Raw genomic sequence first — 25672 nt, 5'->3', positions numbered from 1 at the left:
CTTTACCAGCATGTGAGATGAGTGCAATTGTGCAATAGTTTGAGCATTCTTTGCCACTGCCTTTCTTTGGGATTGGAATGAAAACTGACCTTTTCCAATTCTGTGGCCACTGCTGAGTTTTCCAAATTTGCTGGCATAATGAGTGCAGCACTTTCACAGCATCATCTTTCAGGATTTGAAGTAGCTCCACTGGTATTCCATCACCTACACTAGCTTTGTTCGTAGTGAAGTCAAGTAAGGCCCACTTGACTTCACATTCCAGGATGTCTGGCTCTAGGTGAGTGATCACACCATCGTGATTATCTGGGTCGTGAAGATCTTTTTTGTATAGTTCTTCTGTGTATTCTTGCCACCTCTTCTTAATATCTTCTGCTTCTGTTAGGTCCAGACCATTTCTGTCCTTTATTGAGCCCATCTTTGCATGAAATGTTCCCTTGATGTCTCGAATTTTTTTGAAGAAATCTCTAGTCTTTCCCATTCTGTTGTTCTCCTCTATTTCTTTGCATTGATCGCTGAGGAAGGTCGCTGATGTATGAGTCAGGTCTCTTTAAATGATACAGATGAGAACTAAGAGTGTTAGGATACCTTATTATTAATTAGATTATTTGTAAGTCAGGTTGAGTAGTATTTTTAGAGCTACTGCATAATTTTATCTTCAAATAAAAGAACAGAAGAGACTGTGAGCTATTTCCTATAGACTGGTACACTAGGAAAAGGAGTTCTCTAGGCAAGAACACCGCAGCAGGTTGCCACACCCTCCGCCAGGGGATCCTCCCAACACAAGGATTGAACCCAGGTCTCCCGCACTTCGGGCAGATTCTTTACCATCTGAGCCACCAGGGAAGCCCATAGGAAAAGGCAAATCGCCAAATATGTAAAACATGATTCCATTTGGACAAACACAATTATATATAAAGATACGAAAAGCACAAGAAGAGGACTTGGCAGATATTTCCTTTTGTTGTTGCCACTAAATATTTACCAACAGTTTGTAGACAATGAGATCACAAATGATGTTTTAACTTTTGTCAGAGATGTTCTTATTTGCTAACATGATTATACTAAGTGTAGGTTAATTATTTAATGATAAAATATTCCCACTGGAATCTGTTCCATGCACGGAAGGAAGTAGGGGGGATGGTTTTCAAAGTCTGTGACTCAGTGTTTAGTTTAAGCTCATTTGTATCATTTTTTCAGATTCCATATGAGTGATATCACACAACATTTGTCTTTCTCTGACTTACTTCACTCAGGACAGTGTCTAACTCCAACCATGTTGCAGAAAATGCCATTTTCTCATTCCTTTTTTATGGCTGAGTCATCCTGAACTGTATATATGTACTACATCTTAGAAAACAAAGGCTAGGGCTAGGGGTAGGGTTAGAAAACAAAGCCTGTATATATTTTATATATATATATATAATATTCCATTCACACATTAGGTGTAATCTCTATCTTATCATAATATCATATAGATATCATAATATCATATAGATATCATAATATCTATCAATATTCCATTGTGTATAGGTACCACATCTTAGAAAACAAAGCCTATTTCTTTCTGAAGTAAGTTAGAAAGAGAAAGACAAATACTATATATTAATGCACATATGCGGAGTTTAGGAAGACAGCACGGACCATCCTATGTGCAGGGCAGCAAAGGAGACATAGACGTAAAGAACAGACTTTTGGACTCAGTGGGAAAAGGCAAGGGAGGGATGATTTGAGAGAATAGCACTGAAACATGTACATTGCTGTGTGTAAAATACATGACCAGTGTGAGTTCAACGAATGACGCAGGACGCCGGAAGGCAGTGCTCTGGGACAACCTAGAGGGAGAGGGTGGGGAGGAAGGTGGGAGGGGGCTCAGGATGGGGGGCACATGTGTACCTGGGGCTGTTTTCTACTGACATGTGGCAAAAACCATCACAGTATTATACTTATCCTCCAGTTAAAATAAATAAATCAGTTCAGTTCAGTTCAGTCACTCAGTCGTGTCCAACTCATTGTGACCCCATGGACTGCAGCACGCCAGGCCTCCCTGTCCATCACATGAGTCTACCCAAACCCATCGAGTCGCTGATGCCATCCAACCATCTCATCCTCTGTCATCCCCTTCTCCTCCTGCCCTCAATCTTTCCCCAAATCAGGGTCTTTTCAAATGAGTCAGCTCTTCACATCAGGTGGCCAAAGTATTGGAGTTTCAGCTTCAACATCAGTCCTTCCAGTGAACACTCAGGACTGATCTTTAGGATGGACTGGTTGGATCTCCTTGCAGTCCAAGGGACTCTCAAGAGTCTTCTCCAACACCACAGTTCAAAAGCATCAATTATTCAGCACTCAGCTTTCTTTGTAGTCCAACTCTCACATCCATACATGACTACTAAAAACTATAGCCTTGACTAGATGGACCTTTGTTGGCAAAGTAATGTCTCTGCTTTTTAATATGGTGTCTAATTTGCTCATAACTTTCCTTCCAAGGAGTAAGCATCTTTTAATTTCAAGGCTGCAGTCACCACCTGCAGTGATTTTGGAGGCCAAAAAAATAAAGTCAGCCACTGTTTCCACCATTTCCCCATCTATTTGCCATGAACTGATGGGACCAGATACCATCAATCAATAAATTTTTTTTAAAACCCACAAACTTAAGGTGACCAAAGTGGAAACATTGGGGATAGTGGTAAATTAGGAGCTTGGGACTGACACATACACACTGATATGTATAAAAGAGAAAATCAACAAGGACCTATCGTACAGCACAGGGGAACTCTACCTAATACTCAAATGAAGAAAAAATCTGAGAGAATGAATACATGCATACGTATAACTGAACCACTTCGCTGTTCCTAAAACTAACCCAACACTGTGTATGAAGCATATTCCAATATAAATTAAATTTTAAAAGCACACAGAGGGGAAGGGTGGATTCAGACTGGAGTGGGTGCCAGTCTGCACCCATCATGAAGTTTGTGATCTTGAACAGAAAGTGACCTAAGTTTCACGCATCTTGTGTGTACCTCTGATTGTTCCATTCCTGGGAGTTAGAAAAGGCATAAATTACCATGACTCTTGAGACATACTGGAAACTCAGAGGGTGCCATTATTTCTGGATTGAGGTGCTAAGAGTATGGAATTACTTCTGTTCTTCACATCACTTCCTTCCTTCCACTGTCAGCTTTACTGGGCTGAATCATTCTTACTATGATTTGAAAAGGGTATGTAAGTGGTAACTTCTTCTTTTGCCCTTTCTTTCAATTTATAGGTCACTGGGTTTAAAACTTTGAATCCTCAATTGTTTCCTCTGAAGTCTGGAAAGGCTGATCAAATAAATGCCTTCTAAAATTTAATTTTATGAGGGAGAATTCGGATTCCAATTTGATTATGTCCCTTGTAAGCAACTGGAATATGTATAAATGTTGTCCCTTAAGTGCTGACCTTGATATTTTTCATTAGTATTCCCTGAGACAAGATGGTCCTTCTTTATCACAAGGATGTGATCCTTTCACTGCTTGAATTTTTTATGATGCATTTCTCTCTATTTTTAATTATTTTATTTTACTTTTATTTTATATAGTGATATATTATTTTGCTATTGTTATGTATTTATTATGATTATATTATTTATTAGTTTTATTTTGTTATTTCTTATTATTGTTTTTCTTCCATAGTTATGCTCTCTCCTAGGGATGTATACATTAAATATAATGTCCTAAATTATGTCTCTATATCTTATTGTTTCTTCTGTAATTCATAATCTCAACCCTATGTCTTTTTTCTGTTTATTCTGAAAGACCCTGAACAGAGTTTCCAAATAGCAATAATCTTCTTACAATCGTCATTAATTGGCATCAGTCACATGAAATCCTTCCAAGATCTTTTAAACTATGAAACCTAGTCTTTCTGGTAACTTCAATGACAGTCTTTATTTACTTACAAAACAGTAATAACCCATTGCCTTTTATTCATCCAGACAGAATGTTATTTCAGATTTCCTCATTGTATCATATCAAATGCGGGCTTCCTAGAAATGGCACCAAAGCACTCCAACAATAAAGCAGATTGAATAGAAGGGGAAGTTCTACGCTGACAGTCTTAACAGCATCTCGGGGTGCAGGGGAAGGCTGGATATTTATGAATTCGGGGGGCTGGCTTCAGGGTATCATTTGACGAGCGGCTGGGGTTCCTAATGGATTGAGCAAGTTCGTGAGATAAGAGTTCAGGCTGGGAGGACACAGGCACAGGAGGATTCCAAGGTGAAGCCTTCATTTTGTGTTACTTCTGTAACAAAGTATCAGAAAGCTGGAGAAAATACCAGTGTATCCTCTGACAGCTCTGAAGTCAGGAACCTGAAATCAGTCTCACCAGGCTGCTGTGCCCAGGGCTGGGTCCTCCTGGAGCCTCTAGGAACGGGGTCTCTTTGCCCTTTCAGCAGCTAGAAGTCACCTACCTCCCTGCACAAGTGCCCTTCCTTCATCCTCACAGCCTGCATCGCGGCAGCTTGCTGTCAGCTTCATGTCATCTGCTGTAGTCAAATCTCCCTCTGCCTCAATAGGTAGGGCTATATTCAGGGCCCCCAGATAATCCAGGATACTCTCCACTTCAAACCCTTTCACTTAATCACACCTACAAACATGGGAGCATCTTAGATTCCTGGGATTAAGAATTGAATATTTTGAGGCTTCAAGAGAAAGCAGTCACTTGATGCCATCAATTCATTCTGAAGAGGGTAAGTTTTATAATGTTCTATTACATACTATTAAGATAATGTTCACAATACCTGTTATTCAGATAAAGTTATCTTCAGTTACATCTTCTTTCATAACTGTTTCCTCAAAATATAAAGTCCTGTGAAGGGAGACACTCTTGGACCACAATCATCAGAGACCGTGTGGTTGAATCCAGGTTCTTCCATCCTTTTCTTAAACTCCTAACATCCATCTACTAGTTGTACAGATCTTACAGAAACTAATTTAGTAATCGGTTCATAGTCATAAACACTTCTGCATCAATTTCAGAATATAACTCAGCCTATTCTGAAGGAGATCAGCCCTGGGATTTCTTTGGAAGGAATGATGCTAAAGCTGAAACTCTAGTACTTTGGCCACCTCATGCGAAGAGTTAACTCATTGGAAAAGACTCATGCTGGGAGGGATTGGGGGCAGGAGGAGAAGGGGATGACAGAGGATGAGATGGCTGGATAGCATCACTGACTCGATGGACGTGAGTCTGAGTGAACTCGGGGAGTTGGTGATGGACAGGGAGGCCAGGTGTGCTGCGATTCATGGGGATGCAAAGAGTCGGACACGACTGAGTGACTGAACTGAACTGAACTGATCTTAATATCAGGGAAGATCCCTTCGAGGAGAGCATGGTGACCCACTCCAGTATTCTCGCCTGGAGAATCCCACGAACAGAGGAGTCTGGCGGGTTACAGTTCATAGTGTCACATAGAGTCAGACACAACTGAAATGACTTAGCACATCTTAATATCAGGAGCTATGGTAGTCATCAGATCACGAAGCTTTATTTTTATTACATGCTAGATGCATATTTCCTTGGGCTTCCCAGGTGAGTTCAGTGGTCAGTTCTGATGAGGTGGATGAACCTAGAACCTATTGTACAGGGTGAAGCAAGTCAGAAAGAGAAAGATAAACACCGTATTCTAACACACATACAGGGAGTACAGAAAAATGGTACTGAAGAATTTATTTACAGGGCAGCAATGGAGAAACAGACATAGAGAATAGACTTATAGACTTGGGGAGAGGAGAGGAGAGGGTGAGATGTATGGAAAGAGTAACATACAAACAAGGAAACTATGTAAAATAGACAGCCAACAGGAATTCGCTGCATGGCTACGGAAACTCAAACAGGGGTTCTGTAGCAAACTAGAGGGGTAGGATGGGGTGGGAGATGGGAGGGAGGTTCAAAAGAGAGGGGATATATATATATATATATACCTGTGGCTGATTCATGTTGAGGTTTGACAGAAAACAACAAAATTCTGTAAAGCAATTATCCTTAAAAAAAAAAAAAAAGAATCCACCTGCCAATGCAGGAGACACAGGAGACCCAGGTTCAATCCCTGGGTTCGGAAGATCCCCTGGAGGAGGGCATGGCAACCCGCTCCAGTATTCTTGCCTGGAGAGCCCCATGGACAGAGGAGCCTCGTGGGCTACAGTCAGGTCGCAAAAGAGTCAGACAACGACTGAGTGACTAACGCGGTTTGTGAGGTCACTGTTAGACGTTCTGTTCTTAAATGCACGTCACTGGCCCAGCCACTGGATCTATTTTTGGCTGTCTTTCTCTAATTTCCTCAACCCCTCCTTCACACACACACAGACACACACACACACACACACCCCTTTCTTGTTCTATTAGAACTGGCTTAAGAGTAAGAATTTATGCTTTTAGAGTTTTGGTTTTACCCACAGAAACCTTTGCAAATAGGGACATTTTCCCTGGCAAAAAGAAATGAATAAGGGGCCTCAACAGTACATGTTATTTTATTTTACATCAACTCCAGCTCTAATGGAAACAGCACCAGCCAGGAAGGTAAATTTGGAGCTGAGTGTGGGCTTCCTGACACACGACTCACTGGGCCCCAGCGCCTCCTCACCTGTGAAACACTTGACACCCCAGTCACCCAGGAAGCCCGGGTGAAGGGGGGCGGAGCACAGCCCGCTTGTGTGAAGAGCGGATTCTGAAGCTGGGAGATGCATGCAGATGCCTTTGGGTCCATACCCTTTTCTAATTAGCATTTTACAAACATCCTCAGGGCCCACTTCCTGAATAAGGTGCTGCCCTAAATGCTCTGAAAAGCAGGAAGTGTCACTGCCCTGCAGAAACTGAAAATTTGGAGGAAAAGGTAAATGCAAAAAAAGCAAGGCCATGTTTAATAACAAAAGTCAGCCACAGGCAATATACAATAAAATCAGGGAAAGCGCCACAGTACAGGCGCAATCTGGGCTGACTCCAGAGTCTGGGAGGAAAGAGTGTAATTCTGGGTCACCTCCATTCTCGTGACTTGTTGTGTCTCTTCCTAAACTGACGCCTGGAAATCCAAATATTCTTCCTTTATTCATGAGAATGTTCAGTCTCTAGCCTTGCACGACCAGTCAAGTTCAGGTCCATCCTCAGCGAAATGCAGGGAGTCCAGTTACGGAGACTTGGTGCTCTGGGAACTCCGGGAGAGTTGAGAGGAACATTTCCCTCTGTGCCGCAGTGCTCCGGCCCACTGATCCCAGCTTGGGTGTGTGCTTCCGTCACTCTGAGTATCTGGGATGTAGCCAGGGTCCTGCACAGCGCTGCAGGGGTGGCTTTCTCTTGGTATTTTGAAGGAAGGAGGGAATTAGGATCGTTTCCTGATGGGGTACCAACCACTGGCAAGGGATGGCACACGGCTGTACTCGAAGGGCGCAGACACTCCTGGGGGGAAGGGAACGTCAGGAGGGACTCCTTTACTCGTGGCTTGAAGCCATCAGTCAAATCCTGAGTGGACGCTCCCCAGAGTCACGGAGGAGTCTGGGGATGGGAGTGGGTACGGAGGTGGGCACGGGTGGGTGACAGCAGTGCCCTAGGGCTGCAGCGTGGGGCTGTTGTGTGCGGGAGCTGAGAGGTTCAGGAGAGAGGAAGTCAGGCAGGAACCGCCACAGACAGCCTGGAATGGTGCGCAGAGCTCTGCTCACGCGGTTGAAACCTCTGGACTTTGGTCTATTCTCAGTCACGGGCAGAGTCGCCGTGGACACTGACTGATGCACCGAGGTTCAGGCTCTTGCTCTACCCCTCACACTTCTGCTCTGCCCCCGGGGTGTGAGGACATGCTCTGCTGACGCCCTGCAGCGTGCTCAGGCCAGCCCCAGAGGTTGTGTGCGTAAATCCCAGTGTCCCGGGATGTTTCTCTCACGTGAACAGCATCCCCACTGTGCACCAGAGCAGAAAACTAGCATGGGAAACCCGGCTCTGGGCGGGGGCACTTGAGGCAGAAGGATAGACGGTGTGTCTGACCCGCAAGGGACCTCTCTGGCTGCGGGGACAGCTCGCTGGGTGTGTGTGGGCGGGGGGGGGGGGGGGGGGGGGGGGGGGGGGGATGCTGGGGGAGGGAGGAGCATCAAGGAAGCAGGAGCAGAGGCTGAGATAAGGGGACCTGAGGAAGGTGTTGCCAGGAGCAGAGGGGCTGAAGGACACGCTCCTGCAAGGTGGGAGACAGCGGGTTAATCACCCCATGGTGTGGTTTGCCTCCAAGCCACTGAAATTGTTCAGAACGTTCTTGCAGACAGGAGTGACAGGTGAGTGGGTGCAGGGTGTTCAGAACTGAGTCAGTGGAGACCAGGGACCAGTGCCCCAAAGGTGACAATATGCCCATGAATGAAGACCCAGGACTCCTGAAGGGTTTCCCACAGGGCTCCAAAAATGCTCAGTTCCCTGGAGATCTAGGGATCCCTATGACACTGAAACTACGCTGAGTCATTCACTGAAACCCACCTACTGGCAGGCGCCAATCAGGCCAGCTGACATTTCAGAGCCGAAACTCTTGAGGCTCCCAGGTGGTTAGTGTGCGGTTGACGCAAAAGGCAGAGGAGAGAAAGGACTTAAGAGTGGGTGCTGAATAAGGAGCAACGTGGGTTTACGGATCTTGGCCCCTAGGTCAGCTGTGAAGAGATGAAATACGCACTGATCCATGCACCTATTGGCTTAAGATGTTTTTATCAACTTCATGAGCCATCTGTGAGTCTTCCAGTCTGTATTCAGTTCCAGATAATAATTCTGAAATTCTTCTGTCAGTTGAAGAAATCCATTCATTATTCACTCAGGGGAGTAGGTTCTGGAAACAATTTTAAATTTACAAATTACTCATAACCTTCTGCATAGTGAATTGCTGAGGCAGTTTGTTCTGTCTTTTTAAAAGGGAGTATGTTTCATTCCTTTGTCAAAATCTAAACTCACAAATGAGTAGAAATGAAGATCATATTCTGCTTACCTTGTGGTAAGAATTCAAGTGGAAATGACAGGCATTAGGACTTATTTTTAAGTGACACTATGTCTAAATCTGTCCATTTTCAAGGCAAAAAAAATTTTATCATAGATGCATTATTTTTTATGTCACATTGGAAAGTGTCCACTTTTTCAAAATTTCCAATTTGCTCTAAGATGTGAACAAATTAGGAACACATATATAAAAAGGGACTTCACTTTAAGAGGCATACATGCTGAAAAATACCTAACATAACGGTCTCTCTCTCTTTCAGAAGGTTAAATTACAGTGATTGGGTTAACTTAAAATAGACCTCAAAAATCAGTAAGTAAAATTACACTTGGTCAGATAAGTGATCTGTATTCATCAAGAACACGCCATCTGCTTCAGTTCAGGTGCGCATTATACCTGCCAGGGGACTCAGAATTAGACACCCCTACAATCTCTATTGGGCTTCCCAGGTGGTGCAAGTGGCAAAGAACCTGCCTGCCAATGCAGAAGATATTAGAGATGCCGGTTCGATTCCTGGGTTGGGAAGATCCCCTGGAGAAGGGCATGGCAACCCACTCCAGTATTCTTGACTGGAGAACCCCATGGACAGAGGAGCCTGGCAGGCTACAGTTCATGGGGTCCCAAAGTCAGACACGACTGAAGCAACTAAACAACGGTGGCAGATGTGCCAACTAACTGCACTGAGGGGAGCACTTCACAGCACACACAGACATCACACCATGTTGTGCACAATGCCACATGTCAGTTACTTCTCAATGAAACAAGGAAATATGACCATTAAATGACAAGGCCAGCATTCCAAAGAACCCTAAGTAGGTACCTTACATGAAACAATGTTGCTGACTCCAGCTTAACTGAAACACAATAATTGATATGAAATGAATATAACGATTTAATATGCTATCTAAATGGGCATGAATGACAAGAGCTCACTAGAAAACTGTCGTTTGAATTACTGACCATTCACAATTTCTTTTTTACTTTTAGTGTTGAATTTACTTCTAAAACATTTTTAGTGTTTTCTAAGACGAATAGATAAGGAGAGTACTTTAAGTGGCAAGAGATGAGAAGTGCAAACAGAAAGAAAGAATTTTTGCATTATATGGTAAAAATATGTTGTATTAGTAGTCTGTGTGAGGATTTAAAAAAACTATGAAGAAAAAACTGTGGATTTTTATTTCTCATACAAATTTTGTCTAACAAATCACTATAGACAGTTCAAGAGGAGAAGGGGGCGACAAAGGTTGAGATGGTTGAATGGCATCACTGACTCAATGGACATGAGTTTGAGCAAAATCCAGGAGATAGTGGAGGACAGGGAAGCCTGGCTTGCTGCAGTCCGTGGGATCACAAAGAGTCAGACACAACTTAGCGACTGAACAGCAACTTTCCTTATGTATTACTTTTAGAGCTCTGTATGTGTGTGTGCCTTTTGTTTCTTTTGCAAAATATATGAATAGTTTCATTTTATAGCACTCACTCCAGTCGGAATTCTGGAGGACCCTAGTCCAGCCAGGAATGAAATGCTCTGCTTTGTGATGGACATTTGTACCTTCAGAGATGAGATGGCCTAGGCTACTTACACATATGTGACAATATGTCTCACTGTTTCCCAAATACATTTCCTCTTTTACACTTTTAAGACAGGGACAAACTGGGAGACTGGGGCTGACACATGTAACACTACCACGTGTAAAGCAGACGGCCAGTGGGAAATGTCTGTGAAGCACAGAGAGCTCCGCTCAGTGCTTTGTGACGGCCAGGAGGGGTGGGATGGGGGCTGGGAGGGAGGTTCAAGAGGCTGTATGTATATATATGTAGCTGATTTACTTCATTGTACAACAAAAACTAACAAAACACTGTAAAGCAATTATACTCCCATGAATTAAAAAATAAATAAGTAAGACAGTCCTTTGTCTGAGAGCTTGCAGCAAGACCGAGGTCACCTGGCAATGAATGGCACCATCACCCAAGACCTGTGCAACAGCCTTCTAACTCCTACAATGAACATGCCTCAACGAGCCTTTAGTTTTCCCAACAAAAAAACTGAGAAAAAGCTATGCAGACGAAAGGGACTTAGTAAAAGACAGTGACAAAGATCAGAGAATAAATTTCACATTTAAAGGCAGGGCTTGTCTTTCAAAAGTTTAAATCTTACATTGCTCTAGGATTATAAGATTCAAAAGAAAACAGCTGAGGTGAAGATAATTCAGTCTAGGAGTTTACCTTAGAGTCTGCTTTCTGAACTCACTTTAGTGACTGAAAGAAGAATCAAAGTCTATTTTCTTAGTAGAGTCTCACTCACAGGGATGATAGTGAACAGGGAAATAAAACTCATATCATCTCCTATGCAACAGTGTATAGAAATGAGAGTTGGCTCAAGAAAACTAAGCTCTGGGTCATCGCCAATAAGCTTGAGATATCCCTCATAGCTCAGCTGGTAAAGAATCTGCCTGCAATGCAGGAGACCCCAGTTCAATTCCTAGGTCGTAAAGACCCACTGGAGAAGGGATAGGCTACCCACTCCAATATCCTTGGGCTTCCCTTGTGGTTCAGTTGGTAAAGAATCCACCTGCAATGCAGGTGACCTGGGTTCAATCCCTGAGTTGGGAAGATCCCCTGGAGAAGGGAAAGGCTACCCACTCCAGTATTTTGGCCTGGAGAATCCCATGGACTGTATAGTACACGGGGTCGCAAAGAGTCGGACACAACTGAGTGACTTTCACTTTCACTGTATCAGAAGTGAACTGGACATTGGCGTGCAGACACACGCGTGGGCATCCTAAGGTCCTAAACTATGTCCGTATTTTTCAATCACACATCTGTCCATATAGGATTTAGAAAGAATGTTTCACAGACACGTTTGTGCCTCTGAGTATAAAAACTTATTAATAATATCAGTCAAGTAGAACACAAATTGAATTTAATTCTTAGTTTTAACACAGGTGAACAGTGCTCTTACTCCTCCCGAAATCTTTTCATTAATCTTTTGGCGGTGGTATATGCATGTTTCTTAAGACTAGAAACCAGGCTCATCAATTAATTAATTTTCTGCTCTTTCACTGGGGGCCCCAGAATGTTGTGTGTTCAGCAGAGTTGCTCTGCGAAGCTGCCTGCTCAAGGACCCAGAGACCCGTCACCATGGGAAGGCTCTTTCCCCATCATTTCTGGGCAAACTCACAACAAACAGGGGGAGCTCCCCTTCTCAGCACACCTGAACTGGCGGTTCCTGCTCGGCGTGTGATCCTACCCAGCCCAGCGCTACTGGCTCAGGCTCAAGCAAGAGACGCAGAGTCACTCTACTGTTGGCACACGACAGAGTGTGAAAGGAGGGCCTTCAGAAGCTCAGGTCTTCTTCTGCACCTGCACGTTTCTGCCAAAAACCCTCCACTCTACCTGCATCATCTAGGTTTTTGTGAATTTCAATTCTAGATTCAATATTTCAGTTTTCTATAATATGACTTAAGGGCCCCTGAATTTTGTTTTTAAGCTGTGGTGGTAACTGCCACTTCTAACCCACTGTTCATTTTTTATTGGGATACAGTTGCTTTGCAGAGTAGCATTAGTTTCTTCTATAGAGTGAAGTGAAGCAGCCACGTGTGTACATATACCCCTCCCTCTGGGACCTCCCTTGCCCCCCCATCCCTCCCCTCTAGATCATCACTGAGCTGAGCTCCATGTGCTCTACAGCAGCTTCCCTCTGGCTATCTGTTTTACACATGGTACCTGAAGCTCCAATCCTCTGGCCACCTGATGTGAACAGCCAGCTCATTGGAAAAGACTCTGATGCTGGGAAAGATTGAAAGCAAAAGGAGAAGAGAGCAGCAGAGAATGAGATGGTTGGATGGCATCACCGATTCAAAGGACATGAACTTGGGCAAACTCCAGAAGACGGTGGACAAGGAGGCCTGACGTGCTACAGTCCACTGGGGTCACAAAGAGGCAGCCACGACTTAGTGGGGAACAACAAACAACCATTTATACATGTCAACGCTACTCTCAGCTTGTCCCCCTTCCCCTCATCCCCACGCCCACAAGTCTATCCCCTACATCTGTGTCTCTATTTCTGCTCTGCAAATACGTTCATCTGTATCATTTTTCTAGATTCCACATATATGTGTTAATATACAATATTTATTTTTCTCTTTCTGGCTCAGACCTAAATATAAGACCAGACACTATAAAACTATTAGAGAAAAACCTAAGACAAACATGCTCTGACATAAACCACAGCAAGATCTTTTTTGACCCACCTCCTAGAGCAATGAAAAGAAAAGCAAAAATAAACAAATGGGACCTAGGTAAACTTAAAAGCTTTTGCACAGCAAAGGAAATCATAAACAAGAGGGAAAGACATCAGTCAGAATGGGAGAAAATATTTGCAAATGAAGCAACAGACAAAGGATTAATCTGTAACTCATTTAAATGGCAGAGAAGGCAACAGTACCCCACTCCAGTGCTCCTGCCTGGAAAATCCCATGGACGGAGGAGCTGGTAGGCTGCAGTCCATGAGGTCGCTAAGAGTCGGATATGACTGAGCGACTTCACTTTCCCTTTTCACTTTCATGCATTGGAGAAGGAAAGGGCAACCCACTCCAGTGTTCTTGCCTGGAGAATCCCAGGGATGGGGGAGCCTGGTGGGCTGCCGTCTATAGGGTCGCACAGAGTCGGACACGACTGAAGCGATTTAGCAGCAGCAGCAGCAGCATTTAAATGGAATGAAGCCCCATAATAGAGTTCTCTTTTCAGTTTCTAAGTAGTCTCCAATTCCTAAGAAAATGCTTACTGTTTACTAAGAAGACATTTGATTCTTACACTTTTATACTATCAGTTCTAGTTGCTCAATTTCTAGATCCCAATACGGGAGAGAACAGGGGATTGAAAAGAACACAACTGAAAAGAACACAAAGTCACCGCAACTGACATACAAGTAACACATCTGTTTAAAATACCCATGTGTGTGTCTTAGAGTAATTCAAACATATATAATGTACTTTTTATTTATATGAAAAACACGCTGAAGTCTGTGGTGAGAATTACCCAACTCTTCTCTCTCTTTGACCCTCCCCATCAGGTTCAGGGTACCATCTTCCCAGCTCCGAATTTCAACCCCGTGCTGGATGCTGAGTTGCTGGGAGGCGCGCTCCAGGGATTCGGTGAGTCTGGGGATGTCTAGCTCCTTTGGGGTCATTTTTTCTGTGGTTTGACCTTATTTTATGACTGTGTGTGCATGCTCTCTTAGTCGTATCTGACTCTGCAGCCCCATGGACGGTAGCCCACCAGACTCCTCTGCCCATGGATCCTCCAGGCAAGAATACTGGAGTGGGCTGCCATTTCCTTCTCCAGGGGATCTTCCCAACTCAGGGACTGAACCCGGCTCTCCTGCACTGCAGGCAGATTCTTTACCATCTGAGCCCCCAGGGAAGCCCTACAGAAGGCAAACACAGCTTCGAACAAAAAGCTGGGCAAAGAAATAGAATAAAAAATAGAAAAGATGACCAGAATTGCTTCTCACCATTGCACATCTGATCAATATATCTTTCCCTCAAATTCTTAAGCGTCTCACCACTACTACTCAATGAAATTCTTAAGTCAAAAGCTTTATCTGGGATAAGCGCCCTTTCTCACTATGTCGTTTTCTAGCCTGCTACCTTTGCGACCTCCATATTCGGCTAAACCAGCCCTCTTTCTGCTGTTTCCCGGAGGCAGCTCCTCTACATCCTGCAAACTGGCCCAGCACCCCCCACCCCACCCCACTGTTCCCTCACCCCACCTGGAAGGCTGTTTTCTTCTCCAATCCACTCGACATTCAAATTATTGTCTTTCAAGAACCCCCTCAAGTGAGCCTTCCTCTTTATAGCCCTTCCTTGTCCTCCAAACTCATCAGGCCAGATGCCTCCTCTCCACGGCCCTGCCCCCACCCCCCCACCCAGCCTGTCCGCCTCTGTCAACTGCAGACCAGTCTGTGAGCTCCCAGGGTGGGGAGGTTGGGTCTCCCGCCTTAGAAGTGCATGTCCAGTGAACGAGCAAGAGTTTAGGAAAGAAATGTAGAGAGAAGGGGGAAGTTGTTGAGTCTTTTTTGAAAAGAGATTTAATCTTTAAGATTCAACACAGAGCTCTGAGACGTCAGCCTGTGCTAAGGAGACGGCTGGTGAGCAGGGAGATAAACACTGACATCAGAACGTTTGCACCAAACATACAAAGCCTTTCAGGAGAAAGCAAACTGTCAGCTTGGAAGACAAGGTTGCTTTTATGAGAGCGATGCTATGTGTATGTGTGTGTCTGGGTGTCTGTGTGTCTGTGTGTGTGTGTGTGTCCACTAGCAGGACCCCAGAGGAAAATAATAAAGACCTTGAATATGCTCTGCAGTCCACTTTAAGACTCTGCACTGCTTCCATGCCCTTTGAAATATCAATCATCACTAGAAAAATCTAAAGGCAGGGTAACAGAAAGTTATGGATGGATTCTTCCTTCTGGAGAATATTTTGCTTTAAAACTATAGATCAGAGCAATCTACTCGTTGAAAAAAAGTTTTTTTCTTTGCAACAGTTTCAGTTTTCTTGCCATTGCAATTTTAGGGTCAGAATTCAGATTCACTTTGACCCTTGCAGCTTTTTGCTTGTCAGTGTTTTAGCTGAAGGATTCCAGGAGGTTCTGCATGTAACAGCGCAGGCATGCTTCAGGGTGACAGAGCAAGGACACAGGTCAACATGCTTGGAAAGTCAAGCCATCTTGATGCTCCTGGCAAAGTTCAACCAAAAATGACAAATGCAAGTGTTCTCCTTGGCTACTGTGGGTTCTTTCCAGCTTTGCTGAGACATAACTGACATACAACAGTGTAATCAAGGTGTATGTACACATGATGATTTGACATGCCTGTCGCTAAATGGTTAACCCAGTAAGGTTAGCTTACACATCCTTCTCATCACATAATTCCCATTTTTGTTACTATGCTGAGAACATTCACTGATTACTCTCTCAGCAGCTTTCAACGATGCAATGCAGTACTGTTAACTGTAGTCTTTTCCTTTGCAGAAGCTTTTGAGTTTGATGTAATCCTACTTGACAATTTTTGGCTTGGCTCTGTGTTTTATTGATACTTAGAAAAATCAGAAAGCAAAAATATGGTCCGATGCAAATGAAAGGGAGTTGTTTTAATAAAATGTGTCTTACAGTGTATAACAGTTCACCAAGGAGAAGCAGTGCCTCCCAGGTAATGGTCTCTAACAGTGCACTTGCCAAGCCCCAGCTGTGATCAGCTGTTTCCCCAGCCCGTGCACGCTTAGAGCACGGAGCACCTGTGTTTATTTTGTCTCAGTTAGCACATGTAACTTCCAGACCATCCCTGTCAGATCCTGGACAACGGGAACTATCTTTGACCTACATGCCTAAATCACGGCAAAACTGCCCGCAAGACAAAACGAATCTCTGTGGGACCCTCGGTGCTACTTAAATTAGATCCTCCACCACCTGCCCCTGCCCTTACTCAGCAATAATATGGTGTGAGCTGTAGGGTGTGTGTAGACACTATACAAGTGGAGGAAGTGTCCCTTTACACCTCGTGGCTGAGTTTTGCTGTGTCTCCCCGGAAGCAACCATTCAGCATTTACTAATTCATGTTCATGCTGACTTTGTAGAAACACATCATGAATAACAAGAATCAACCATACATCATACAAGCCCATAAAATTGGTAAGGATCATTACACTATGCTTTTCTGTTAAACCATCAAGTAAGAATTATTTAGAAATTCCTGGCCCTAATGCAATAGGACAAGAGAGAGAAAATGACATACTGTCTAAAGAATAAGTCAAAATTCTTTGTTTCTGCAGCAGACATTATCAGCAAATTTCAAAATCCAAGGTAATCCAGTAAAAAATTATTAGAAGTATGAGAGGTCAGGAGAAGGAAATGGCACCCACTCCAGTATTCTTGCCTAGAGAATCTCATGACAGAGGAGCCTTGTGGGCTGCTGTCCATAGGGTCACACAGAGTCGGACCAGACTGAGTGACTTAGCAGCACCAGCAGCAGCATGAGAGTTCAATAATTTTTCTGGACACAAGGTCCACATAAAGTTCAATATCATCTATTTCATTAAGGAATTATTCTGTTAAGACCAAAATAAAAATAATATAACTTGAAATATTGATAGAAATACAAATATGAATAATTTTAACCAAATAAAGTTTCTTGTAATTTGCAAAAACTATACAAATGTTTACTTAGTCTTTTAGAAAAGAAAAACACAGAAATAATTCAACAGATATGTTAGTGACTTCTCTAAGTTGGTTCCTAAGCTTACAGTTATTTTAATTGATATTTGAATAACATTTTTTGAGATCCATATGAAAATAATTTTAAAAACTTCTAGAAGAATAAATGAGCCAGAATTGCTATGAACTCTGAAAAATGGAGAGTAATTCAGAGAGGTGTATTGTGGATATCCCAACAGGATAAAAACAAAAATCACATTATAATAATTATGTGTGATGATAGCAGAATCAATATGCATATATAACTGAAAAAACCTTACTTGTTGTTGTTCAGTTGCTTAGTTGTGCCTGACTCTTTGCCACCCTATGGACTACAGCACACCAGTTCACTGTCCATTACCATCTCCTGGATCTTGCTCAAACTCATAGCCATCGAATCGGTGATGTCATCCAACCATCTCATTCTCTGTTGTTCCTCTCTGCTCCTGCTCTCAATCTTTCCCAGTATCAGGATCTTTTCCAATGAGTCTGCTCTTCACATCAGGTGGCCAAAGTATTAGCGCTTTAGCATCAGTCCTTCCAATGAATATTCAGGATTGATTTCCTTTAGGATTGACTGGATTGATCTCTTTGCAGTCCAAGGGACTCTCAAGAGTCTTCTCCAACACCACAATTCAAAAGCATCTATTCTTCAATGCTCAGCCTTCTTTATAGTCCAACTCTCACATCCATATGTGACTACTGGAAAAACCATAGCTTTGACTAGATGGACCTCTGTTGGCAAAGTAATGTCTCTGCTTTTTAACATGCTGTCTAGGTTTGTCATAAAAAGAGCAAGCGTCTTTTAATTTCATGGCTGCAATCACCATCTGCAGTGATTTTGGAGCCCAGAAAAATAAAGTCTGACACTGTTTCCACGGTTTCCCCATCTATTTGCCATGAAGTGATGGGACCAGATGACATGATCTTAGTTTTTTGAATGTTGAGTTTTAAGCCAGCCTTTTCACTCTCCTCTTTCACCTTCATCAAGAAGCTCTTTAGTTCCTCTTCCATTTCCACCATAAGGGTGGTATCATCTGCATATCTGCAGTTAATGATACTTCTCCCAGCAGTCTCTATTTCAGCTTGTGCTTCATCCAGCCTAGCATTTTGCATGATGTACTCTGTCTAAAGGAAATCAGTTCTGAATATTCATTGGAAGGACTGATGCTGAAGCTGAAGCTCCAATACTTTGGCCACCAGATCCGAAGAACTGACTTATTGGCAAAGACCCTGATGCTGGGAAAGATTGAAGACAGGTGGAGAAAGGGACAAGAGAGGATGAGATGGTTGTATGACATTACCGACTTGACAGACATGCATTTGAGCAAGATCCGGGAGCTGGTGATGAACAGAGAAGCCTGGCATGCTGCAGTCCATGGGGTCACAAAGAGTTGGACAGGACTGAGTACTGAACTGAACTGAACTCTGCATAGAAGTTAAATAAGCAGGGTGACAATATACAGCCTTGACGTACTCCTTTCCCAATTTGGTACCAGTCTGCTGTTTCATGTCCAGTTCTAACTGTTGCCTCCTGACGTGCACACAGGTTTCTCAGGAGGCAGGTCAGGAGATCTGGTATTCTCATCTCTCTAAGAATTTTCCACAGTTTGCTGTGATCCACACAAGCAAAGGCTTTAGCATAGTTAATGAAGCAGAAGTAGATGTGTTTCTGGAATTCTCTTGCTTTTCTGCAATCCAATGGATGTTGGCAATTTGATCTCTAGTTCCTCTGCCTTTTCTAAATCCAGCTGGAACATCTGGGAGTTCTAGGGTCATTATGTGAAGCCTAGCTTGAAGGGTTTTGAGCATAACCTTGTTAGTACATGAAATAAGTACAATTGTGCAGTAGTTTGAGCATTCTTTGGCATTGCCTTTCTTTGGGATTGGAATGAAAACTGACCTTTTCCACTTCTGTGGCCACTGCTGGGTTTTCCAAATTCGCTGACATATTAGTGCAACACTTTGACAGCATCATCTTTTAGGATTTGAAATAGCTCAGCTGGAATTCCATCACCTCCACTAGCTTTGTTCATAGTAATGCTTCATAAGGCCCAACGTTGATATTTTAGGAATTAATGAACTAAAACAGATTGGAATGCGTGAATTTAATTCAGATAACGATCGTTTTACTACTGTGGATAAGAATTCCTTAGAAGAAATGGAGTAGCCCTCACAGTCATCAAATGAGTCCAAAATGGAGTACTTGGGTATAGTCTCAAAAACTACAGAATGATCTCTGTTCATTTCCAAGGTAAACAATTCAGTATCACAGATATACAAGTCTATGCCCCAAACACTAATGCCAAAGAGATTGAAGCCTATGAAGACCTACAAGACCTTCTAGAACTAACACCAAAAAATAAATAAGAATGATGTCCTTTTCACCATAGGGCACTAGAATACAAAAGTAAGAAGACAAGAGATACTTGGAGTAACAGGCAAGTTTGGCCTAGGAGTAAAACTCACAGAGTTTTGTCAAGAAAACACACTGGTCACAGCAAACGCCCTCTTCCAACAACACTAGAGACAACTCTACACATGGACATCCCCAGATGGTTAACACCAAAAAACCTTCTACTTATTATTAAAGCTACATTCATTTTGGATCACGCGGTCAACAGACTCCTCTGGAACCATCTCACATACCTTGGGTCCAGGATGTAACCCGGGAGCCTGGGCACCCTGCTGCTCGGTGCCACTTCACTGCAGGCTACCTTTCTGTCACAAATCTGAAATTCCAGTCTTTGGAGAAGATTTTCTGCCCCTCTACCTCCACTCTGCCACTGCCAGACCCTCTCTCTCACATGAACAGACACCCCGCCCCACACTGGGTCTTCAGAGACCCGCCATCCACCTTTACCCAAACCTCACCCTTGCTCACTGCACGTTTCCATAGCCGACTCACTACCTTCCTATGAGCCCAGCATTTCCAGGATGGCATTAAATCCCCAAAACACAATCTGCTTAACATCCCAGCACTTCAACTCGCTTTTCTACTCATCTCCATAATTTGTCAGAGAAAAATTATACCACACACAACTCAACAGGCCAGGATGCCCTTACCAAGCAGAGACCAGCCCCAGCTCCTCTGGGACAAAGGCCTGCGAGGTCTGAGCCCTGGGCTGAGCTAGGGAGTGGTTCAGAAGACATAGGATGGGGGCCCAGTCATGCAATGAGGACAGCTAAGTCTGCCCAGTGGTGCTGAGGGTGCCGCCTGCCACAGAGCCCGGGGACAGCAACTGTTATACTTGCAACTACAGCTCAAAAGGGTGGGTCCTAAGCCCTGAGGAAGGCATTTCTAGCCTTCTAGCAAGTGGTTGGGAGAAGATTTACATCTCAAAGGAGTAAAGAAAGTATTTACAACCACAAGTTTTCCAAAGTAAATGCTCTCAGAAAAAAGGAAAGCAAAGATCAAAGGCTGATGATAGGAAGAAGTCTATCTAAATATTGGTCAAGCTGAGGGCTGGCTGGGGTCTTCCTGGTCACTACTGTGACTGCGTGTGTGCATGCTAATCTGCCCAGTCGTGTCCGACTCTTTGCGACCCCATGAACTACAGCCCGCCAGGCTCCTCTGTCCATGGGATTCTCCAGGCAAGAAAAATGGAGTGGTTTGCCATTTCCTTCTCCAGGAGATCTTTCTAACCCGGGGATCGAACCTGCATCTTTTATGTCTCCTGCACTGGCAGGCGGACCACAATTGTAGCTAAATCTCCCTGCAGCGATTGTACATCCCGGCATTTTACCAGGTCGATGGGTTGGTCGAGGAGGAAGCGCGGGCCTCAGAGCCTAGGAGCAGAGCCTCTGTTACAAGCAGGGGCCTGATTCTTTCCTCTCACAGCTCCCTCCCCCAAGGCTCTTCCTTCTCTGGAGGGTCTGCACTGAGTAAGGGGCAGATGGGCCCCTGAGCAGAGCAGCTGAAGTTTGTCAGGTGGGTTAAACTGGAGCTGTGTCTTCCCTGATACTCCAAAGACAGAGTTAGTGGCAGGAGCTGAGCTCTGCAGGAGTAGGAGAGAGGGTGAGCACATCTGTCACTCTTGAGGTCAGGGAGACTAGACCCCGCCCCACCAGGCACAAGTGTGCAAGAAGGCTCCTCAGGGGTCAGAAAGGGAGGGGCACCATCCCATAATGTTGTTGTTTAGTCGCTCAGTCACGTTAGACTCTGCAACCCCATGGACTACAGTACACCAGGCTTCCTTGTCCTTCACCAACTCCTGGAGCTTGCTCAAACTGACGTCCATTGAGTCAGTGATGCACCCAACCATTTCATCCTCTATTGTCCCCTTCTCCTCCTGCCTTCAATCTTTCCCAGCATCAGGGTCTTTTTCAATGAGTTGACTCTGTATCAGGTGGCCAAAGTATTGGAGCTTCAGCTCCAGCATCAGCCTTTCCAATGAATATTCAAGGCTGATTTCCTTTAGATTGACTAATTTGATCTCCATGCTGTCCAAGGGACTCTTCTTTTTTCTTTTTTTTTTTTAAGGGACTCTTAAGAGTCTTCTCCAGCACCACAGTTTGAAAGCATCAATTCTTCAGTACTCAGCCTTCTTTATGGTCCAGCTCTCACATCATAATAAGTGCTGTCAAACCTCCCACAGTCTTCTGTGCTACAATCCATCTTGGCTAAAAGATGAGCATATATATGGGGAGGGCCCTGGGACAGGTCAGATGTGGGGAAAGAGGCAAGATAACTGGCCAGAGCGGAACAGAGCCCTAGAAAAAGTGCCCCAGATGAGTGATTTAAATTACGTCTCTGGCACACGCCTCATGAGGGACTCTGCTGCTCTCTTCTCTAGGTCTGTGTCTCTGCTTTGCTCCTGCTCTACATGAACTGCTTCTTTGTTTGCTTTGCACGAACTGTGCTGCCAATAAACTCTGTGCCTGCTTCACCCCATTTTTGTGGGAAATTCTTTCTCCAAAAAAGCCAAGGGCCCGGGTGGACTCACCTGCTGCCGGCAGGACCAGAGCAGTGACTTTCCTCTCAATGCACATCTGTTGTAAGTCATTCAGAGACGTGTGGTGAGAAGGACATGGGGTCTGTTCAAACCAGATCAGTGTGGAGTACAGGGAAGCCTTTTGCTGGTGGGGTAGGAGGGGAGGGGAGAAAGGCCACATTGTCTCCTCCCCTCTTTTATTGAATCTTTTAAAAAACAAAAGTCTGTAGCACCAGGAAAGGGGGAGACAGAAGGCACCTCGGCCACGGCAGGGGTACCCTGAAACTTCCACTCAAGCTGGGCCTTCTCCCTCCACTGAGAACACCAGGGGATGAGCTGGCCCACTGGCCTGACCGCTGCACCGTGGGCCCTCCCTACCTGCAGCGTGGCACTTACAGCACTCACTCACTCGCCGATACAACTCTCTTCCAGGCTGTGACAAGGACCTGCTGATTGACATCCTGACCCAGCGCTGCAACACCCAGAGGCTGCTGATTGCCGAGGCTTACCTGGGTGCCTTCAGCCGGGTGAGCCCCCCAACCCCTCTCGTTTCCATGCGAACTTCTGAGACACCTCCAAACAGGGTCTGGTATGCTCTCCAGTCTCTGATCACAAAGGTGTCTGACTTCATTGAACACTAGAGACAGTTCCTCTGCCTCAAACACGTGGCACAGAATGTGGGAAAGAGACACAACAGAAGTGCCTGTGCGTGATGTGTGACCCCACCAGCCCTTTCTGAGAAATCATTCACTTTGTAGCGTAGAACCTCTCACAGCCCAACACCACCAGCTGGTCCAATTAGGCACTGCCTGGGAACACCCCGTGTTCAGCTCCAGGGAAGGCACACAGGGACTAATGATCCAGGCCCAGAAAGAAGATCTTTCCCTCCAGTTCTCCCAAGATCCTCACCCGCATCTCTATCCAAGTGGCTTCCCCACTAGCTTTTCCTCCCAAATCTACAGTTAGAGACCATTCGAAAAGAATGGTGCTCAAAAATAGTTTCAGGCAATAGAACCATCCAGAATACTTTACATAATCATGCACTGGTTTCGATGCAGGTGCCGTTAAGGATTTCTCTCCTTTTTTTGTGCAGTTAAACCACAGAATAAAAATGAAAATTCTTCGGTCCAAAAGGACCTGGAATAGCAATTACTTTTTGTCAACTGACCATTATCGATGAAATACCATCATAACTCTTCCTCTGTAAGACTAGTTCTTAAGGAATTAGTCCATCTTCAAACCTCAGGCTCTGAACAACGACAGTACACAAAACAAAGGTGTTCTCTGCTTTAGAATGAATGACATCTAAAAACTACCACTGCTCATGAAATTAGCTGAATTAAGCCATAGTAGGAAATCAGTTGGGTTTTTTTTTTTTCTAGGTAAAACTATTCCTTTTCTTATGTTCCTATGATACCCGGAGTAGTTTTCCTTTGAAAGAAAATATAAAAGCTATACAAGTTGCAGCATCAGTCACCCAATATTGCTGTAATATGCATACTGCTGTAAGAGAGGTCATTTTCAGTAACTTCTTATCCCAAAAGTTTACATACATCTGTGCTTTTCATAGATAAGGTTAACTTAGGTAAAAGCAATACTTTATCACTCTCTACAAAATGGCCCTAAAACAGACCAAGAAAAAACTAAGAAACGAGGCATCTGCACCTTCTCAGACACCGGATCCTCCAGGGAAGAGGCCTTACCACACACCCAAGGTCTCAGAGTGGTCAGATGCCCTGTGCTAGGGCCCCAGGCCTCCAGGGAACTTGAGGACCCTCAGAGGAGCCTGCTGGGGCCCCTTGGCTCAGAGAGACCCCATCAGGTCAGTTACCTAGTCACTTGTACTGCCGTGGGTCCCTGGTTCACATGGTCCCGATTTGGGCATTCCCACATGGTACCCAATGGATGTGGAAATGGTCCCCCCCTCAAGCTGCTGCCCCAAGACCTTACCCTGGGTATCCCTAAACTGAAGGCAGGAGGAGTCCAAACCTGAAACTCCACTGTCTCGCTTTAATACAGGAGCATTATTGTCGATTCCCCCGCAAAGTACCCATCTGTGCACCGAATTCAACCCGTCCTCCCACCCCTCTCACCAAGTGCCCAGCATCTGCACTCTGACCCTCACACTGGGCTGGCCACCTCTTGCTCTGCCCACTGCAACAAGAGGAGGCCCTGCAGGTCTGCAAACTGCCGGGCCAGGACTCCGTGCGCTCCCCCAGGACCTGCACACTCAGGCAGCCCCAGACAACCCCCCCCTCCAAGACTGCCACACCACATCCTCTCCTGCCGGGGCACAGGCCTGGCTCCCCACCTCTCCCTCCTCGCCAGGTGTGCGGACTGACCTTCCCTCCCACCCCTCAGCCCTCACCTCCTGGAGTCAGGGATCGGGTCCAGCCAGGGTCTGATATAGAACAGGAACTGCATTCACTGAAGTCCACTCTGCCTGTAAATAAAAAGGAGGGGAAAAAAATCACATTAGGGTACACTTAACAGTTAAAAAAAACACTGACAAACTGCCTCAATGTCCCTTTTCCTTCATTTCTTCCTCTGGCTGCCCCCCAATCACCCTGCCAGACCTTGGGGATGGCTTCCTGACCGCCCCCACTGCTCACGTTCAGAATGACTTCTTCCACCTGGACAAGGCTAGTTTTCCCTTCCTGTGGGGGAGCTGATAGATTTCCTGTATGTTAACCATTGATTTTTATTAACGTGAATAACAAAGATGAGAGGAAATTACTCTCTTAGCTGCTGAATAAGGTACAGTTCTGGGCACATTCCCTAAATACTTCTTACTATTTGATACTTTACATTAGAGACGAGCTGCTGATACTAGTCTCGAGACACACAGAGAAGCCTTGGAACACCGCCGACACACTGGTCAGTGTGAGGAACGCGGCACTCCAGACCCTTACCCAAAGCAGTTCTCCCCAGGGCAGTGAAAGCTGGGACCTAACATGCCCCTGGGCTGGGAGGGACTGCCCCAGCTGAAGGGCTGGGCAATCTGACAGTGGTTCCTAGAGGGGGCAAGGTCACCTGAAGTGATACTCCAGGATACAAACTGGTGCAGCCACTGTGGAGAGCAGTATGGAGATTCCTTAAAAACAGTTAGCCTGTGATCCAATAACCCCACTCCTGGGCATATATCTGGAGAAATTCTAATTTCAAAAGATACATGCATCCCAGTGTCCATAGCAGCATATAGTAGCCAAGACATGACTTTTATATATAAGACAACCTAAATGTCCAATGACAGAAGGATGGATAAAGAAGATGTGATATGTATATTCGTACAACGGAATATTGCTCAGCCATAAAAAATGGAATAATGCCATTTGGAGCAACATGGATGGACTTAGAGATATTATCATACCAAATGAAGTAACAGAGAAAGATAAATACAGTATAATATCTTAAACATAGAATATACTTAAACATAGAATCCTTAACATAACTGAAACATAAACTTAAACATAGAATCCTTAAAATAATACAGATG

At 44.5% G+C, this 25672-nt stretch overlaps 1 protein-coding gene across 1 annotated transcript in view; it reads left to right on the top strand.

Moving 5' to 3' along the window:
- Positions 1-25672, top strand: part of ANXA10 (annexin A10) — an 89786-nt gene that overhangs the window by 33675 nt on the left and 30439 nt on the right. Inside the window, exons 2-3 of the mRNA XM_069576804.1 lie at positions 14064-14145; positions 22609-22703. Coding sequence (XP_069432905.1) covers positions 14064-14145; positions 22609-22703 — 177 coding nt within the window. The remainder of the gene's footprint in view (positions 1-14063; positions 14146-22608; positions 22704-25672) is intronic.

Source organism: Ovis canadensis, chromosome 2, assembly GCF_042477335.2.
Source record: "Ovis canadensis isolate MfBH-ARS-UI-01 breed Bighorn chromosome 2, ARS-UI_OviCan_v2, whole genome shotgun sequence".
NCBI classification, from domain to species: domain Eukaryota; kingdom Metazoa; phylum Chordata; class Mammalia; order Artiodactyla; family Bovidae; genus Ovis; species Ovis canadensis.
This window is presented reverse-complemented; position numbering and strand designations above follow the sequence as displayed.